This window comes from Lemur catta, chromosome 11 (genome assembly GCF_020740605.2).
Source record: "Lemur catta isolate mLemCat1 chromosome 11, mLemCat1.pri, whole genome shotgun sequence".
NCBI classification, from domain to species: domain Eukaryota; kingdom Metazoa; phylum Chordata; class Mammalia; order Primates; family Lemuridae; genus Lemur; species Lemur catta.
The window spans coordinates 9,675,984-9,695,490 of NC_059138.1; the positions used below are offsets into that span (position 1 = coordinate 9,675,984).

Consider the following 19,507-nt stretch of genomic DNA (forward strand, 5'->3'; position numbering starts at 1 on the left):
CCATCAAAGGGATCATCTTCTTTTCATGTTGTGTTTTTATTTCTAGCATTTCTATTTACTCTTTTTTTATAGTTTTTATTGCTATACTGACAGTTCTCATCTGTTCATGTCTTCTACTATATCCTTTAATATATTAATTATAGTTATGTTAAAATTCCTGTTTGATACATCCAGTCTAGGTCATTTCTGCTTCTGTTTCTTTTAAATGTTTTAACATTTAACAGTGGGTAACTTTTTTTCTTGCTGTTTTTGAAATATAATTTTTATTAACTGCTGGAAATCTTGATAGAAGAACAGTTTCACACTGCCTTTGTAATATAGGACATTGATTGCTGTACTTTTGCCCTTACCCCAGAAATAGATGCTGTTGTGAGACTTGTGGTAGGGCATCTCACAGGGAGATTCTTGGTTTCCCTGATCCAGCCTCAGTCTTTGTCAGGCCCTATAAATCTGGGATTTGGGAATTGGTGTTCTTCCCTCACCCCACCAGTCATGGCAGCCAAACTCTGCTTTGTGTCTGTGGCTGGTCAGGGGTGGAAGTTTCTGCCTCTTTCCTAGGGGATTTTTTGTATCAGTGTGGAATCCTGGCCTGAATGGATTTCTACCCCTTCCGTAAATGTAAACTGCTTTTCCTTCTACATTTCCTGTGGTAGCAATCTACTTTTGTCTGGACAAGTGGTAGGGAGGTTTCATGTCCTTTCCCCAGAGGTAAACTAATGTTGATTTTGTTTGCAAAGCTTGTGGTAGGAGGAGGGGGATTTATGTTTCTCCTTCAGGAGAGAAAAGGCTTTTTTCTACCTTTCTATCTTGATCTCTTAAAAGTAATTTTATTTTCTTCTCTGATGACATTAAAAAGGAAAAAAAAGTATTATTTTTGGTTTGCAGCAGTTTTACCCTGCCATACCTAGTCATGCTTTCATTGTTTTTCTCCTGTTTGAGATTTGTAATACTTTATGCATCTGTGGCCTGATGACTTTATTCAGTTTTGAAAAATGTTTAGCCATTATCTTTTACATATTCTTTTTGACCATTCCCTTTCTTCTCTTAAGTCTTCAATTATATGTATGTTAGACCTTTTCATTATAATCAAATGTTAGAGCTTTTTGCTATGTTCTATAAACACCTATTGCTCTTTTTCATTTTCCTTCTTTTTTCTTTCTCCACCGAGTCATTTTCTAGTGACTTATTTTCTACTTCACAAATCCCCTTTAATTACTTCTAATCGCTATTGAACGTATTATATTTTTGTTTAAAATTTATTTATTTCTTAAATCTAAAAACACCATTTAATTCTTTTTAGTTGAATCCAGGTTTTTGATGCCATTCTCCAACATGGCTTTTTTTCCTTAAGCATGTTAATATGTTAATCAGTTGTTTTAAAACCATGTCTGATAGTGCCAATATCTATATTTCTCTGGAATTGTTTTTGCCATCAGTTTTAAAACTGAAAAATGTCTTAAGACCACAGTGTTACTGAGTACCAGTGGTCAAGAGACTAAGAAATGCGCAGAACTATGGTAGACTCAAAGAGCTGAGAAAGCAGTAGTTACATTTTAGGACTCATCAAGGAATAGGATTTCTTCTAAACATCTACACTGTTGGGTAGGATTCCTGAAGAGTACTTCTTTAGGAGTAAGGAGAAATTACAAACATAAAAATCCCTCCATATTGTAGTTAGCTCAATTAAGGTGAGCGGCCCCTAAAATAATTGCCTGTCATTAGCCAAATAAATCCTCTCTTAAGGAGGATAACATCATGTAGAACCTCAACTTACTCTACAATTTTCCAAACATAGTGTCCAACATTCAATCAAAAAATACCTGTCATAAGATATAAGACCAAAACACTGAAAAAGAGAAAAGAAAAAAACTCTGATATTCTTTGCCTAGTAAGCTCTCTAATTCTTCCTGGATGATATTTTTTTCATAATTCCATCCATTTTTTTCAAAAAATCTTCAGTAGGAGGGATCACCTGATATAAAATGCTCCACTATAGCAAGATGCAGAAGCCTAAAATCAATATTTTGAATGTAGAGCCAACAGGATTCACGAATGATGGATTGAATATATAATGAGCAAAATGGAGGAAACAGGGTATAAAACAATAGTGATGCCATATATTGAGACAAGGAATTCTGAAAGAGGAATATTTTGGTTGGGGCAGTTAAAGTAGAATTTGTATTTGGATATGTGAAAATCCAATTGTAGTTGTCAAATATGCAGTTAGAGTCTGGAGCAGTCCTGAGTGTGTAAATTTGGGAGTAATTAGTGTTTAGCTGATATTATGAAATTAGATGAGATCAACTTGGGTATTAGTGTGCTTGGAACTAATATATTTGAATCCTGAATCATCAGACATATAGACATCTGGAAGAGAATTTGGATTCTGCAAAGGAGGCTGAGAAGTTTCCAATAAGAGAGCAGGAATGCAAAGAAAATGTGGAATCTTAATGCCCCTAGAGAAGCTGAGTGAGATGAGGACTGAAAATGACCATTGGTTTTAGCAACATGAAAACTTTTAGTGATTTTTTTACACTAGTGATTTCAAAGAATGGTGGGGAAAAAATCTTAGTTTGGACTCAAGAGTGATTGAAAGAATAGAAAATGGAAATGAAGGGTGCAGTCAATTCCTTCAAGGAATCTGTATGTAAAGAAACACAAGGAGATGGGGCTGTCTCTAAGGTGATGCATGATGTGGTTTTAAGGGTGTTCTTTTTCCTTGAGATGGCAATACCACATCAAATTTGTGATTATGGAAATGATCCAGTAGAAAACAAGAAATGTATTATTCAAACAATTCAGGCGAGGAGATCATAGCTCCAGCTGACACCCAGACTTGAGCCTTGTGAGACCGTGAGCTTAGAACCCAGCTATGCTATGCCTGGACTTCTGAACAACAGAAACTTTAAAATAATACATTTAGGTTATTTTAAGCTGCTAAATTTGTGACAATTTGTTACACAACAATAAAAAACTAATACACTAGCTTAACATTTTTCTAAATGACATTTTGCTTATTTTCTGAATCTTTCTGATCCTGTTATTGTACTTGAAGTTCAGTTATTTTACTAACATATCTATAGTTTTTTTAACTTTAATTTGCAGGTACATAATGAGGTTCTTTAATCTAGAGAATAGGTTTCTTTATTTAACTTTTCATTAATTATATTTGGAAATAGAGAATATATTTTGTTTACTCTTTTCTCTTCATCAGGACCACCAATTATCCATATGTTGTATCTTTTTTGTCTATTAATATCTATTATCTTCTTTCTGATTCCAAATATGATATTAACTTTTCTAAATTGTTAATTTTGTTTTTTACTACTTTTAATGCCCTTTATAAAATCTTAAATAGTTTTTTATATCTCTATCTTACCTGTAATCCTCCTAGCTTCTTTTGTATCTCACTTTGTGTATCACTTCATCTTTCATTGAGTTGAAATGTTTAATTTTCTTGCAAGTGCTATGGTAAGAAATTGTTAGATCCTTAAATATTCATTCTCTCCTTCTTTCTTAACATCAAAAGCTCTGATTTGTTTATTTATTTATTTATTTTAGCTAGGGACATGACCACTAACAATTACATGTATCACCTTTGAATGTGTATATGGCCAAGTGACTAACTTCTAGTCAATCAGTAGAATTTAAGCAAAAATTTTGTGTCTGACTTTTAAGAGGATCACTAAAGGAATTGGGTATGCTCTTTCCTCTTTTCTTCTTTTTAATGGCCATAATGTAAATGTGTTGGCTGGAACTCAAGCTATATTTTGGACCATGAGGTAGAAGGTATATGCCTACAATGATGGATGAGAAACACAGAAGCCTCAATTCCTGTAACTGCGAGTTAGGTAAACTTGCCTTGCCTGAGTCTAGATTAATTTCCTTTTTTAAATTTAAACCACTATTTCTTTATATATTCTGCCTCTCACAGTCTTACATAACTCCAATGATATAAATGCATTTATAATTATTGCCTATCCTCATTATTTGTTGCATGAGGAAAGTCTTTCAGTCAATACCATATTGAAGCTGATTTTCCAGCCTATGATCACCTTCCCCACAGGCAAAGTTCTGTTTATTTGTGATATTAGATTTGTCTGCTTAAAATTTAAACTGGATATGTGGATGATTTAGACCTACATAATTGGTTTCATCAATCAGCAGCCTGTTAAGTGAGAAAAAAAGGAACCAAATCTCAGCAGCGAAAATGTCCTCTGTATGATTTTTCTCCTTGTTGTTAAAACTGCTCCAAAAGAATGGGTCATTTCACATCCAGTCTGCTGTTTAGCCTGGCTGTCTTTCAGTAGTGCAAAGATGCAATACAGAACACTTGCATGAATTTCTGACCACAGGGTGACGAAAGTGTGAGTCTTTTTTCCCCATTTTATGTGAACTTTTTTCTTCCAGAAAGTGCTCTCCTGCCACTCTGAACTGGTACATAACTGATTAGTTAGCTAAGAAAACCCCCATCATCTGAAAAGTATTGATTCATATTTTCTTGTTTAGTAACTTCTGCTATTGACTCAGGGTTGTGAAAATGAAATCTACTAGATTGAGCCCTGCCTCTTCCATGGTTCACAGTTACTTTTACTTTTTCCTGCCAGGTTAGAATAGATTATCTCCACATCTGGATGAGCTCATGCTACTATCAAACAGCCAAATTGATGAAATAAACAAATGTTTCTCTTCTAGCCCTGCTTTCATGGCCCTAGAATATTGTATCTGTGCAGAAAATGATTAGGGCTACAGACTTCATTTCAATCATGCTCCAAATTTTTATCTTCCTGTTAAGGATAAAATTAAATAATAAAATGGTGAAGCTGGAAAACTGAAACCATGTAATCTATCTTTATATTACTTCACTGTTGAGAAAACAATGAAGATCTGGAATGATTAAGTGAGAGACTTTTCCAAAATTATTCATTTTGCTTCCAAGTGTGAGTTCTTTCCTCCTGAGACACAGAATTCAGCATTGTTTTTTTAAAAAATTTCAATTAGATTTCAATGACATCTTAAAATTCAGTACTGACAGCCTTTGCTGTACAGCATGATGTTGCCTTAAATGATTTATAATGCAAATTTATATCCTATCCTCCTAAAAAATTTAATTGAGAAAACAAACGTTACCTAGCTTTAACGAATTGGAATAATTGGCTAGTAACAGATGATTCATTTTCTTATTCTTTTACATAGTAATGTTTATAGATTTGCTATTATTTACATATTACGTACTTCCCTAGACATGAGGTTTTTAAGATGCAAAAGACAAAATCCTTGCCTTTAAAAGATCGCAGCCTAATGTGAAATGCAGTTTTCAACTATTCCCAAAGTAGCAACTAGATAGATTTTTCCCATTGAAAAGGAAGATGAAAAATGTCTATAATTTTAGGTATAAATTAAATTTTAAAAATCTTTCTGTATTAGCTACATTTCTAGAGGATTAAAATGTTGAAGAATAAGAGCTTTTAAAAGTCATCCCTGGGAGGCCGAGATGGGAAATCACTTGAGCTCAGGAGTTTGAGACCAGCCTAAGCAAGAGTGAGACTCCACCTCAAAAAATAAAAAAAATTTTAAAAATTAAAAAAAAAACAAAAGAAACATTAAAAGAAGGCATAGCTATAATAATTACCTCAGTGAGATCAGTTTCTCCCCCAATTTATGAAAAAGTAAAATTTACCCTTCTAGAAGTTTGTCCTATTTTTTTAAGTCATTTGAAATGACATTATAAATAAGTCAATGCAATGCTACAAATTTTTGTTTGTTTCATGGTCAATATCCCCACTCTCCCACCCCAGACACACACACACACACACACACACACACACACACACACGCACACACACATCAATTTCATGGAAAATAAAGTCAGCATAAATTCTTCTGGATAACATAAAATTTTACCAGAAATTTGCTTTACTACATCACAGTTTTAAAGCTATATAAAAGATGTCTTAATTGCAAAGGTTGGAGAGCCCAGGTCATTCATGTTTACACATACATTTATAATAGTAGTTATGAAAATAAAACAAACATGTCATAAAGTTTACATAGTTTATGATTAGTATAAAATTCTCCTCTTTTTCAGGCAGGGGCAGGGCCCACCAGATATCTCAAAATGTCTAAAGTGATTGTACTTTTAATTTCTGGAAGTCATTTCCAAAGATAAGCAAACTTATTTGCTACGTATTTTAGTAAGGTTAATACATATTTTAATTAGTTGACTATGGGAACATCCATAGGAGTGGTAAAAGTAAAAGTGTCTGGTATATTCATTCATAACAGAGAAGTGAAGTTGGCATAGCTAAAGAAAATGAATGCCTTTATGGTGTCAACCACATGACCGGCATTATATACAAATTATCACAAATATTTACAACCACTCTGGAAGCTATGTACTATTTTCTTATTTAACAAAAAAGAAAAACTAAGCTGTAAAATATTTAAATAACTTCCTAGAGAGCACAGCTAGTGAGAGGCAGAACAAAGATCAGAAACCAAATCTGCCTGATGAAGCCGGGGATCAACCCTTTACACCTGAGAGAAGAGGGTCTAAGAAGCGGTCATCTCATGGATCACTAAAAGGTAAACTATCAAGGACTGGCCTATACAAAGAAACTCATTAAGCATGTGGATGAATATTTTATTTGAATGCAAGGATTTAACCATAATAGTCTTCTTTAGTGCAAATGTGGGAGTCCTGTCTACACATATCTGGTCTCCTTTTTGGTTTTGCTAATAGATAAAAAGAGATTCTTAGAGTCTTGACCTTTTTCTGAATTTCTCTAAAACTTTCTGGAGAGCAGCCATAACTTCCTTATTCCTCAAGCTATAGATCAAGGGATTCAACATGGGCGCCACCACGGCATAGAATAGAGCAACCATCTTCTCCTCTTCTATTGAGGAGGCAGACCGTGGCCCCAGGTAGGTGAAGATGGTAGCCCCAAAGCACATACAAACCACAGTGAGGTGAGATGCACAAGTCCCAAAGGCTTTGCTACGTCCCTGAGTAGAACGAATGCACAGAATGGCAGCTACTATACGCACATAGGAGAATAGAACCAGAGAACAGGGAATCATGATCACGAGAAATCCTGAGATGGCGACCATGACTTTGTTGAAGGAGATGTCCACACAGGCTAGTCGTAGCACTGCTAGGGTCTCACAGGCAAAGTGATTAATCACATTGTGACACAGGGGAAGCCGGAAGGTGATGATTGTTTCCATCAGGGAATTCATGAATCCAGCCACCAGGCAGCCAGCAGCCAGCCCCAGGCACAGCCCCTTGTGCATGAGAACTGTGTAGTGCAGCGGGCAGCACACTGCCACGTAGCGATCGTAGGCCATGGCTCCCAGCAGGAAGAACTCAGACCCACCCAATGCCAGAGAAGCGTAGAGCTGGAACACACAGCTGGGGAATGGGATGGACTTTGGGGCTGAGAGCAAGTGTGCCAACATTTGTGGGGCAATACTATTTGCATAGCAAAGATCCACAAAAGAAAGAACACTAAGGAAGAAGTACATGGGGGTGTGAAGCCTGCTGTCCAGTCTGATCAGAAGAAGCATGAGGGCATTTCCCACAATAGTCACCAAGTACATGGCCAGGATCAGGACAAAGAGGGACATCTGAATGCCCCAGTCACTGGATAGCCCCAGCAGAATAAACTCACTCACCCACGTCTGGTTTTTATTTTCCTGGCCCATGAGCTACTGAGGACCAAACCAATTATGTAGAAATAACAAATCATGAAAACTCAGGATTGGAAGGGTGGTTTGTAGACCATATGGTGAGCTTATCCATCTGAACTTGAAGTGCCCCTGGAATATCTCAGCCAAATTGCTATCCAAACTGCATGAACAATGCGTCCATGGATGAGAACCACAGTGGTACCCAGATGTGCAGCTAGAAATCAAGGAGAAAAGAAGGTACATTCCTGGAATTCAATTTATTGGAACATAATTTCTTCTCCCAAGCATCTGCTCTTAAATGAGGGAGAGAAATCAAATGAAGTATTTAGACTGAAAATAGCATGCAATTTAATAGTTATTATAGGGGAAAAACCCTGCCTTACTGGTGAGAAAGTTTTTGGTCCACATGAAAGATATTTCTGGATCCTGAATGATTTTCAGTACCACTTATTTTTGTTTATTGGGTTTCTCCTCAAGGTATCTCAGACACAACCCTACTCACCTCTCAGTGGAATGCATCCATGAGACACTGAATGTTTTAAACAGACTTCTTGTACCTTTTGTTACTAAGCAATTTTGAGTTTATTTTCCGTGACTTGCTCTTTTACTTTTAGAATGTCAAGTGGGAGGCTTCCTCCCCACCTGTCTCATACCAGTGGCTTAGCTAGGTGAGACCAACCTAAAATGGCCAACTTCAAGGATCAGCCTTTATATGAAGAGAAGATATAGATAACTGCTAAAATTAATCTCTTATGCACTCCCAAAGGGAATTTAATGAAGTATTTATTGATGTCAGGTTATTACTTGATAATGATGTTTTCTCAGGCAAGTTAGAGTTCATTCATTTCCTGTGGAAAATGGATCAATCCTCACCAGTGAAGACAGGAGGATAGAAGATAAGGCTTTAATTGCAGAACATAGTGACATATAGGTGGTAGTTTGCTATTCATTTTGTTTTTTTAGCCACTTTATTGAGCTTCTGGCTGGGGGAGAGGGAGAGAGAGAGAATATAAATATATAAAGAAATTATTGAAAATATAGAGCCTTCAGAAATTGAGTGTCAAACAGAAATTAGTAAAAATGATCAGGTAACATCAGGCACCATATACACACACACATATATATATATATTCATATATATGTAATATATGCCACACACACTGTTCAAGAATTGCTGACAATATAAATGTTAAAGAAATTAATAGTTATTTTGTGTTTGCAGCTTTGTGATAGAATTTAAACAAATAAATAACTACGTATATCACAAGTAAAACCTAAAACATACCAAAGTGGGATGAATAATTTCCAAGAAGTGTTTCTATTGTGACCTGTTCTTTAAAGGAATACCAGGGATTTGCCCTACATTGTATGCAATATTTATTCTAAATAACCTCTCTTCTGTGCTATCTAGCAAGCGCTCAAATGTATCTGTGACGCAGCAACTCTTCCAGTATTATCAGTGGGTAAATATGTGTACACAGGTGGCTCGATGTGGAAATTATGGTTAGCAGTGGATTCATTTACATTTTACACTTTTATAACACAAACTAATGGAAAAAAAATCAAATAGAAGAAAGAAGTGATATTTTTCTACCTATCTCCAAAAACATATTCAAAAGAAGAGCATTCGTGTTTAACTCCATGTTGTTTTTGCTCAGTAGTGTAGTTAAGCAAGTCTATTTCCAAGTTTCTCATTGCTTGTGTAAACAATTTTGTTATTATTCCCCAAATAAAATATATTTGATATTTTTAAGGATGACAAGCAATAAAATCAAAGCAAAACCTGATTTCTTGGTAAAATTGTTTCAAATAACTTACCCAGTATCAATTGCCTATTGACTGAATCATTGAATGTTTGGGTTTGGTTTCAGAAAATCTTCTCAATCTTGTCTGCTATTTTGGTGGCAGGTGGTAGGAAGAAAACAAACAAGCTTCTGAAGCCCTCTTGGCTAGCCAAAGTGCAAAAGTTCATGGGGCTGGGAAGAATGTTAAGAGAAGAATTAAGTTGTGACTGCACTTACCTGTATATCGCATTGATATAAGCTTACCCTTATTATTTTCTGAACCAGGCATTATACTAAATATACATCTATTAACTTAGTGTAATAAATATAATATAATTACAACAGCACTCTGAAGTTTGGCTTGTTATGTATATTTTCAAATGGAAAAAAAGAGGTGATGTGACAGAAAGTGGGCAAGTCAGTAGATAAACAAAGGATTATCTGAGGACTTGGGGCACATCCATTATGCTACTCCTAGATATAGCATGACCTGTGTGATACACAGGAATAGTCACTGTTTAAAGGCTGAGGAGTAACTGAACATAGAAATTAGGAGGAGTATCAAGAGGACTAATAGAGTTCCTGCTTTCCATCCAATAAAGGGCTGATAACAAGAATCTATATAGAACGTAAGAAAATCAACAAGAAAAAAATCAATCCCGTCAATAAATGGGCAAAGGACATGAACAGAAACTTTTCAAAAGAAGACAGAATAACGGCCAGCAAACATATTAAAAAGTACTCACATCTCTAATCATTAGGGAAATGCAAATCAAAACTATAATGAGATGTGACCTAACTCCAGTGAGAATGGCCCTATCAAAGAGTCCAAAAACAACAAATGCTGGCATGCATGTGGAGAGATTGGAACACTCTTACACTGCTGGTGGGACTGCAAATTAGCACAACCCCTGTGAAAAGTAATTTGGAGATACCTCAAAGAGCTAAAAATAGAAATACTCTGGCCGGGCGCAGTGGCTCAGGCCTGTAATCCTAGCACTCTGGGAAGCCGAGGCCGGTGGATCGCCGAGGTCAGGAGTTCGAGACCAGCCTGAGCAAGAGCGAGACCTCGTCTCTACTAAAAATAGCAAGAAAATTATATGGACAACTAAAAATATATACAGAAAAAATTAGCTGGGCATGGTGGCGCATGCCTGTAGTCCCAGCTACTTGGGAGGCTGAGGCAGTAGGATCGCTTAAGCCCAGGAGTTTGAGGTTGCTGTGAGCTAGGCTGATGCCACGGCACTCTAGCCCGGGCAACAGAGCGAGACTCTGTCTCAAAAAAAAAAAAAAAAGAAATACTCTTTGATCCAGTGATCTCATTCATCATAGAGACTGAAAATTCCAAGAGTTAGGGTGGACCAAAGTAGGTTCCTCCCCACTTACCCGTGAAGTTGAAGTCTGGCCTTCAAGCTACGGGCAACAGGTCAAAGAGGAAAAATACTAGCACACTGTTCCTGTTTAGGGACTGTCTTCTTGCAGTATACAATTAACTAGCCTCTTTTATAAACTTGAACAGATAATTATTCTCACACTTTGTGTCTGATTTGGTAATGAAGACAACAGCTTACAATGAATACCGGACTGAGAGACCATTCTTTCCCTCGAAGAAAAACTAAAGTGTTCTGATTATGGAAAATAATGGAAACAATTGTCAAAGGATACAAAATTTCAGTTTGGCCGGAGGAATAAATTCAAGAGCTCTACTGTACTCTTGTGACTACAGTTAATAACAATATATTGTATATTTGAAAATTGCTAACAGTAGATTTTAAGTATTCTCACCACAAAAAATGATAAATACGTGAGGAAGTACACATGTTAACTAGCTTGATTTAGCCATTCCACAATGTATATATGTATCAAAACATCATGTGGTACACCATAAATATATACAATTTTCACTTGCCAGTTAAAAATGATCTAATTTCAGAAGTGGATAAAGGTGAGTGCTTATTTTTAAAAATCAGCTTTCAAAAGAAAATTTGAACTTAAATATAGTTTTGTCTGGCCCAAAGAATATTCCTAACAACAAAAAGGTAAGGGATGTCAAAGGCTCCTGGACTGAAGAGATGTGTCTTATCTGGTTGGGAAGCTTTGTTCCTTCTTAGCTGTCCCCCATGGGAAGTATTTTTGGTAGTGGTGAGAGCTTATAAATAGTACCAATATATTCCCCACTATTTGTGTAAATAATAACTGTCACACTAAAATAAAAAGGGGGCTATGTTTCCAGGTCACTTGCTAATCATACCAAAGGCAAAGGTTAAATGTTGAGTGGCCATGTATTTACCTTGAAATCACTGTGCAGGTAGAGAAGAACCAGGGGTGATTTCCGTAGTCATAGGAATGCCTTCCATGTGCCTAACTTAGATTCTGTATACAAACACACTCACGTGTGCCCAAGCTTGTCACAAGCTTCTTGTCATGCCTATTTGCCTGTACACATACAAACAAAAAATCACAATATTGTGAATGTACCAAATATCACTGAATTGTACACTTTAATGTGGTTAGTTTTATGTTATGCAAATTTCACCTCAATTAAAAAAAAAATCTTCAGAGACGGGTGTTGTACACACACACATTTCAGTTTCTAAAAAATTATCCCAAATTTAAATAAATAAATAGATCGGTGGATAACTAAATACCTGAAATAGAAAATTATGCAAAATGAGTAAATGGAGAAAGGGGAGTGAATATTTAAATGTAAATAAGAATAAACAAATAAGAGAATTTATTGATAAGCTATCTATGGGGGAAAGTAAAAAGTCTGATTTTTCTCTAAGAAAGAATTAAAGGTCATAAAAGAAAAAAGAAACCAGAAAGGAAGACCAAAAGAAAAAAAATACAATGAATCTCCCCAGGAATTAAAATTGAACCAGATGAAGAAATGGAAAGTATAAAAGTGGGAGAAAACACACATTTATAGATGTTATTTTATTGACATTTAATCAATTTATATGTTGTTAGAGTTATCTAATATTTTTATACATACAATAGCACTTCCAATATTTTATTAGTCTGGTTATTCAGTTCCAGGGTGTTACGTTTAGTCCTTCTTTGCAGTGAACATTTTCTGGAATTTGAATCTATCATGGTGGAAGCCCTGCTGAAAATAGAGTTGCTGGGGAGATCAATGATTTTCAGAAACTCTGAACAGCAGACATCCCTATGCACATACAAAAAAATTTCAAGTGGCACCTGAACAGAATCCTACTCTGTCACCCTGGCTAGAGTACCATGACGTCTGCCTAGCTCACAGCAACCTCAAACTCCTGGGCTCACGCAATCCTCCTGCCTCAGCCTCCCGAGCATCTGGGACTACAGGCATGCGCCACCATGCCCAGCTAATTTTTTGTATATATTTTTAGTGGTCCAGCTAATTTCTTTCTATTTTTTTAGTATAGACGGGGTCTCACTCTTGTTCAGGCTGGTCTCGAACTTCTGAGCTCAAACAATCCACCCACCTCGGCCTCCCAGAGTGCTAAGATTACAGGTGTGAGCCACCACGCCCGGCCCACATCAATAACATTTTTATGAAAAATAATTATAGTCTCAAAAACAAAAACTAAATTTGGTGAGAAGAGTAGCATTTTCTTGTGGTGTTGCAAATCTTTTTGAGGTTTAAAAGGGATCTTTTTATAAATATTGGAATCAGTTCCTTTATTATATGATTTTTAAGGCCTTTGTCCTAGTGTCTTGTCTTTCTAATTTTTTATTGGTGAACTTTGAAAAGCAGAAGATTTCAATTTTAGTAAAGTGCAATTTATCAATTTTTTAAATGGATCATGCTTTTGGTGGTGTCTTTTAGAAATGTTTGCATAACCTGAAGTCACAAAGAATTTTTTCTTGTGTTTTCTTCTAGAAGTTTTATACTTTCCGGTTTTACATTTAGTTCTATGATTAATTTTGAGTACATTTTTATGTACAGAGTAGTGTATGGTTTATATATGGAGTAGTGTATGGTTTATATATGGAGTAGTGTATGGTTTGTATGTAGAGTAGGGTGTGATTTATATGTGGAGTATGGTATGGTTTATATGTGGAGTATGGTATGGTTTATATGTGGAGTAGGGTATGGTTTATATATGGAGTAGGGTATGGTTTATATATGGAATAGTGTATGGTTTTGAGTAATTCTGTTGTATGTGGGTATTCACTTGTCCCAGCACCATTTGTTGAAAGATGTTCTTTTCCCATTGAAGTAACTTTGTGCATCTGTAAAAAATCAACTGACCGTGTACCTACGGATCTATTTCCAGACTCTTTATACTGTGCCACTGATTTATTGATCCATAACACCCAGTACTATAGCTTTATAATATATCTTGAACTTAGATAGTGAAAAAAAAAAAAAAAAAAAAAATTTCAGGACAGTTTTTGTCAGTTACAGTACTGAAAAAAAACAAATTTCCCACCAAAATATGAAGGACTCAAAATCACTTAGCTAAGGTACATCTATTTGGCATGACTGAGTTATTTCTACACAAGTTTAATTTCAGTTCATCAGTCCCTGTACCATAATCTGCTTTGTAATGGAGAGAAAATATTTCACCAGAATCACCCCTGCATTACCAAAGCCCAGTGAGGCGTTCTTAAACCCCTATCACTTTACTCAGAGCTACTTGAAGAGTTTGCGAGGAGGTAGACATGGGATGAAGAAAGGAAGGTTCGGTGAAATCCATAGAGAACACAAAGGAACTGGGGAAGATAGTGCAGATTTGGGCTGGAGAGCAGGCTGGGAATTAGGGGTCGGTCCATCTGCCTCCTGAGGCCCTGGTCCCCACTCCCCTCTGCTCAGCTCCTTTCTAGCTCTGGCTGTGATCACACTGCCTTCTTGTCTTCTCTCTTCTCTGCCCCAGAGTACTTAGACAAGGAGCATCAGGTAGACCCAGTCACAATGGGCAGCTCAGCCAATTCCTAATTTCAAGTAGCACTGCCTGCATTTCACATTACCAATAACAGATCTGTGTCTTTGGATCATTTTCATACAACTTGGAGGTCTTATTTTCATTTTGAAACACCCTTTCCATTGGATTAAAGCTTTATAGAAAACCAAATATTCCCCTAAAACCCTAGCACATCAGTTTTCACATCTGTAAAGTGAAGATAGTGGCATAAATTATCCTTCTCCCAGAGGTGTAAGTACATACCTCTCTGACATTAATAAAAAAAATGACAAACATATGACTTATTAAATGAATATACAAATGGTAATAAACTTAAAAGTGCTAGAATATTTTTGAAACACACACCAGCTAAGCAACCTATTCAGCATGCAGATGTAGACACTGGGACCTAGAGATGCTACATTATATTCCTGACTAGCTCTAGAGAGCCAGTTGTGGGAAGCATTTTAGGCAGAGATGCTCTTTAAAGACTTGTTCTCCAAAGAAAATTCTGTATGAAGAAAAAAGAGGTTGACTCTAAAAGTCACCTTCCACTGACATCAGCAAAGAAAAGGCCCTTCAGAACAGGCTGGCAGGGATCAAGGTTGCGAATCCTTGAATTACTTGAAAAGTTCAGGCTCCCTAATTTGAATAGCCAGAACATATTTTCTTAGGACAGATTTCTACTAGAGGACAACTATATTAAGCCACCATACCCTTGAGCTTGAAGAACACCATACCCTTAGGCTTGAAGAAGACTATGGATTACATGAAACTGGTTCTACCATTCATGTAGCTAAATAAGTGTTGAAGAAACATGGAATTCCTGACTCACCTTTGGAGAAGGCCATCCTGTGTCTTGGAAGGATGGGGGGACTGGGAAAGTCGTGGAATTGAAGAAAGTGCAGTTGGAACAGGCAACTTTCTCTAACTTCAGGGATGAAATCTCGAGGGGCCAATTATGTTTTGTTTATTAGATTTCTTTTATTTCCCGTCTCCCTCTGTCTGGTCACTTCTGCACCTAGCACCCTAACCTACACTTCAAGTTTGCAAATGACAATTTTGTTTTCTTATCCCTTGAGCACGAGAAGGAGCTCTCCAAACTTTAATTTCTCAAGAGAATTACTTATATGTCTTCTGTGATACCACCTTTGGATGGTGAGAACTTTTATCTCATTTTATGAGCATGAAGATGTGATTAAATCTATACTTCCTCATTCCAGTTCATCCATCTCAACATCCCTTTGAGCAATAGCTCCTGGACCAGGCAACTGAGGAGACCACTGGAGTGCTCTGTGGTGCATAATCTGATCTGAGCATGGTCAGGGAGACGTTTTTATACCAGTCCCTAGTGAGATGCTGCTTTTTATTTGGGCTGCCCTCCGTGTTTAGAATTCTACCACCACATCCTGTATCCTTCATAGAACTTTTGCCTTCCCCCTAACTTTAAGGAAGACAGACTTTATTTTGTTTTTAATTTTAAAAAATTTTAATGTATCAGATATTAAAGTGATAAGAACAGATACTACACTTGATCCTAGCCAAAAGTCTGAGAAACAATGGGAAGACAGACTTCAGAACTGGTTAGTTCTCAGAACATTTTTTTCTTTTTTTTTTTTTTTTTTGAGAGACAGAGTCTTGCTCTGTCACCCCAGCTAGAGTGTAGTGGCGTCATCATAGCTTTCTGCAACCTCAAATTCCTGGGCTCAAGTGATTCTCCTGCCTCAGCCTCGTGCGTAGCTGGGACTACAGGCTCACACCACTATGCCCAGCTAATTTTTCTACATTTAATAGAGACAGGGTCTTTGCTCATGATCAGACTGGTCTTGAACTCCTGAGTTTAAGCAATCTGCCTGCCTCCACCTTCCAGAGTGCTAGGATTACAGGTGTGAGCCACCACGCCCAGCCTAGTTCTCAGAATCTTTAATATTAATGAAAGCACAACTACCTGTGTGAAAAAAACTCTAGTGAGGATGTTAAGCTAAGTGAACCCTGTAGATCAGCAAAGTGTCTCTCTCCCCTTCCCCAGGATGAAAGTGGAGATTTCCCCATGTGTGCACTGCATTGTTAGGATGAATGCCGGAGGCTGCTCTCATTCTCTGCTCAGCGACCTGGCAGTGCCCTAGGAAAACCAGCTTGTATCTTCTCCCTGGCTTGTTCTGGAACTGAGGCAATGGCCCATGATCTGAGAACCACTTTCTAAGCACGTTAAACAATATGCCTAGAGAGAGCTGTCAGCCTGAGCGCTAGAGTTGGAGAGAGAAATGCCCGAGTAGCGGTACACCTTAAAAAGAAAAGAGAAGAGGGAAGGGGTGAGGAGGGGAAGGCAGGGAAAGGCAGGGAAGAGAAGAGAAAAAAGTTGCTTTCTAGCTCCCAAAATGTTGCTGACATCTCTCATAAAACCTGTTTCCTTATTTACTGTCCTCTTTATTTTGTGAATTTATTATCTCATTTCTTATTCTTTTACCATTGTTTATCTGGTTATAGGAGGGAACAGACATAAACTCATTTGTAAAATGCACTTCCTCACCTTCAGATTTTAGGAATAATTTGTCTTTGTGGTGCATGATAGAAAAAATGACATTTATTTTTCCTGTTAGTATAGCTAGTTGCCCCATCATTTATTTAGTAGTACTTGTTTTCCTAATTTTATTTGAAATTATGAATTTATGATATACTAGATTCCCATATACAAAAGTTTCTTTTTGGACTGCATTTTTATTCATTGATGCATTTGTCTTTTGCTACACCAGTCCCACAGTTTTAATTGTACTTACTTTATAATATATTTTGGTATTTAGTAAGGTAGGACTTACTTTATTTCACTTTTTTCTCAAAAACACTTTAGTTACTCTTGCTTGGTAGTTTTTCTTTCATGTGAAGTTAAATCAACCTATCAAGTACCATTTTAAAAAATATCTGCTACATTTGGATTGTTATTCCCTTAAATTCACATATTCATTTGGAGAAAAGTTGACTTTCATAATATTAATTATTTTTAAGCCAGAAGCAGCTATCACTCCATTTATTTTAGGCCTTCTTCTATGTCTTTCTTTTAAATTATTAAACTCTTCTCATTAAAGGTCTTGCATGTGTTTTATTAGATTTATTTCTTGATTCTTTTATGGTTTATATTGCTATTATAAATGGTATATTCTATATTATTTTTTATAGTTGCTGCTAGGATATAGAAATATTACTGATTTTATGTACCTAGCCACCTTGCTGAGCTCTCATTATTTCCAATAATTTGTTTATTAAATATGGATTTTTTAAGATATATGATCATATCAACCACCTTCTATGGCAGACTTACAGCAATCCATTAACATCCAATTTCCCCTTTTTTCTTCTAAGTGTTAATACAGTACATGGCATTTCATATTCTTCTTTACAGCTTAAGTAAGACTACTTCACTGTTTGGACAGCTAACATGCAGAAGATTCTCAACAAGGAAAATATATATTTATTGTCCTAAGCTCTATGCTGTAGGGGTTGGTTTCTACTTAGGATTATCTCTGCACTATCTGACTTGTATCTGCTGATCTCATCCTATGAGCATATATAGTACTTATTCCAAAAAGCAACAAGAATGTGGCTAGGCAAGATGATTATGGGCCCACTAACTTTTAATGAAATATTAGCTAAGGAAATCCAATAGTGTATTTAAAATATAACTTAACATAATAAAATATAGCTTTTCCCAAGGATGCAAGGATAGTTCACCATCAGATAATTAAGTAATATAATTAGCTACATTAATAGACTAAAAAAGAAAAAAATTATGTGATTATTTTAATAGATGGATTAAAAAGATTTGATAAAGTACAATATACATTTATTTTAAAAATCATTTAACAAATAGAGCCAGAAAGGAACTTAAAGTTGGTAAAGGTTAAATATCCCAAATCCACAGAAAGAATCTAGAGATGCATTACTTTAGATCAGGAATAAGAAAAGATACCTACTCTCGCAGCTGAAGTTTGACATGATGAAAGTCCTAGCCAGAGCAATCGGGCAAGAGAAAGAAATAAAGGGTACCCAAGTCAGGAAAGAACAGGTCAAACTATCTCTTTTTGCTGATAATATAATCATATCTATAAACCCCAAAGACTCCATCAAGAGACTCTTGGAATTGATAAATAAATTTAGAAAAGTCTTGGGTTACAAAATAAATTTATGCAAATCAGTAGCATTTCTATACACCAATAACAGTCAAGCTGAGAGTCAAATCAAAGACTCAATACCATTCACAATGTCTACAATTAAAATAAAATACGTAGGAATATACTTAATCAAGGGGATGAAAGATCTCTACAAAGAGAACTATGAAACACTAAGGAAAGAAATTACAGACGACACAAATGGAAAACCATATCATGCTCATAGATCGGGAGAATCAACATTGTTAAAATGTCCATACCACCCAAAATGATTTACAGATGCAATGCAATCCCCATCAAAATACCAATGATGCATTTCAAAGATCTAGAAAACATAATTGTATGCTTTGTTTAGAACCAGAAAAGAGTCCAAATAGCCAAAGCACTCATAAGCAAAAAGAACAAATCTGGAGACATCACATTACCACACTTCAAACTATACTACAAGGCTATAGTAGCCAAAACAGCATGGTATTGGCATAAAAATGGAGGCATAGACTAATGGAACAGAACAGAAAATCCAGTTATAAAACCATCCTCATACAGCCAATTGATCTTTGACAAAGCAGACAAAAATATACACTGGGGAAAAGAAGCCCTATTCAATAAATGGTGCTAGAAAAATTGGATAGCCACATGCAGAAGAATGAAACAGGATGCATATCTCCACCACTCACAAAAATTAATTCAAGATGGATAAAAGACTTAAATGTAAGGCATGAAACCATAAGAATTCTAGAATAAAATATAGGAAAAACTCTTCTAGATATTGGCCAAGGCAAAGAATTTATGAAGAAGACCTTAATGGCAATCACAGCAACAACAAAAATAAATTAAATGGGACTTGATCAAATTAAAAAGTTTCTTCACAACTAAGGAAATAACCAACAAACTATACAAACAACCTACAGAATGGACGAAAATATTCTCAAGCTATACATCCGATAAAGGGCCAATATCCAGAATCTACAAAGAACTCAAG

General features: G+C 36.1%; 2 protein-coding genes and 1 pseudogene across 2 annotated transcripts in view; all 3 read right to left on the reverse strand.

Moving 5' to 3' along the window:
- The window catches only part of LOC123646921 (olfactory receptor 6B1), a 70,508-nt gene that overhangs the window by 7,509 nt on the left and 43,492 nt on the right, over nt 1–19,507 (reverse strand). The window lies entirely within an intron of this gene.
- Nucleotides 6,757–7,704, reverse strand: LOC123646937 (olfactory receptor-like protein OLF3). Its single transcript, XM_045564124.1, has one exon. It carries the CDS (start codon nt 7,702–7,704, stop codon nt 6,757–6,759), a length of 948 nt encoding a protein of 315 aa, XP_045420080.1.
- LOC123647919 lies at nt 15,785–15,923 on the reverse strand (annotated as a pseudogene).

Excerpts from the sequence above, each read along its gene's own strand:
- LOC123646937 (XM_045564124.1), bottom strand. The coding sequence starts at position 7,704 with ATGGGCCAGGAAAATAAAAACCAGACGTGGGTGAGTGAGTTTATTCTG.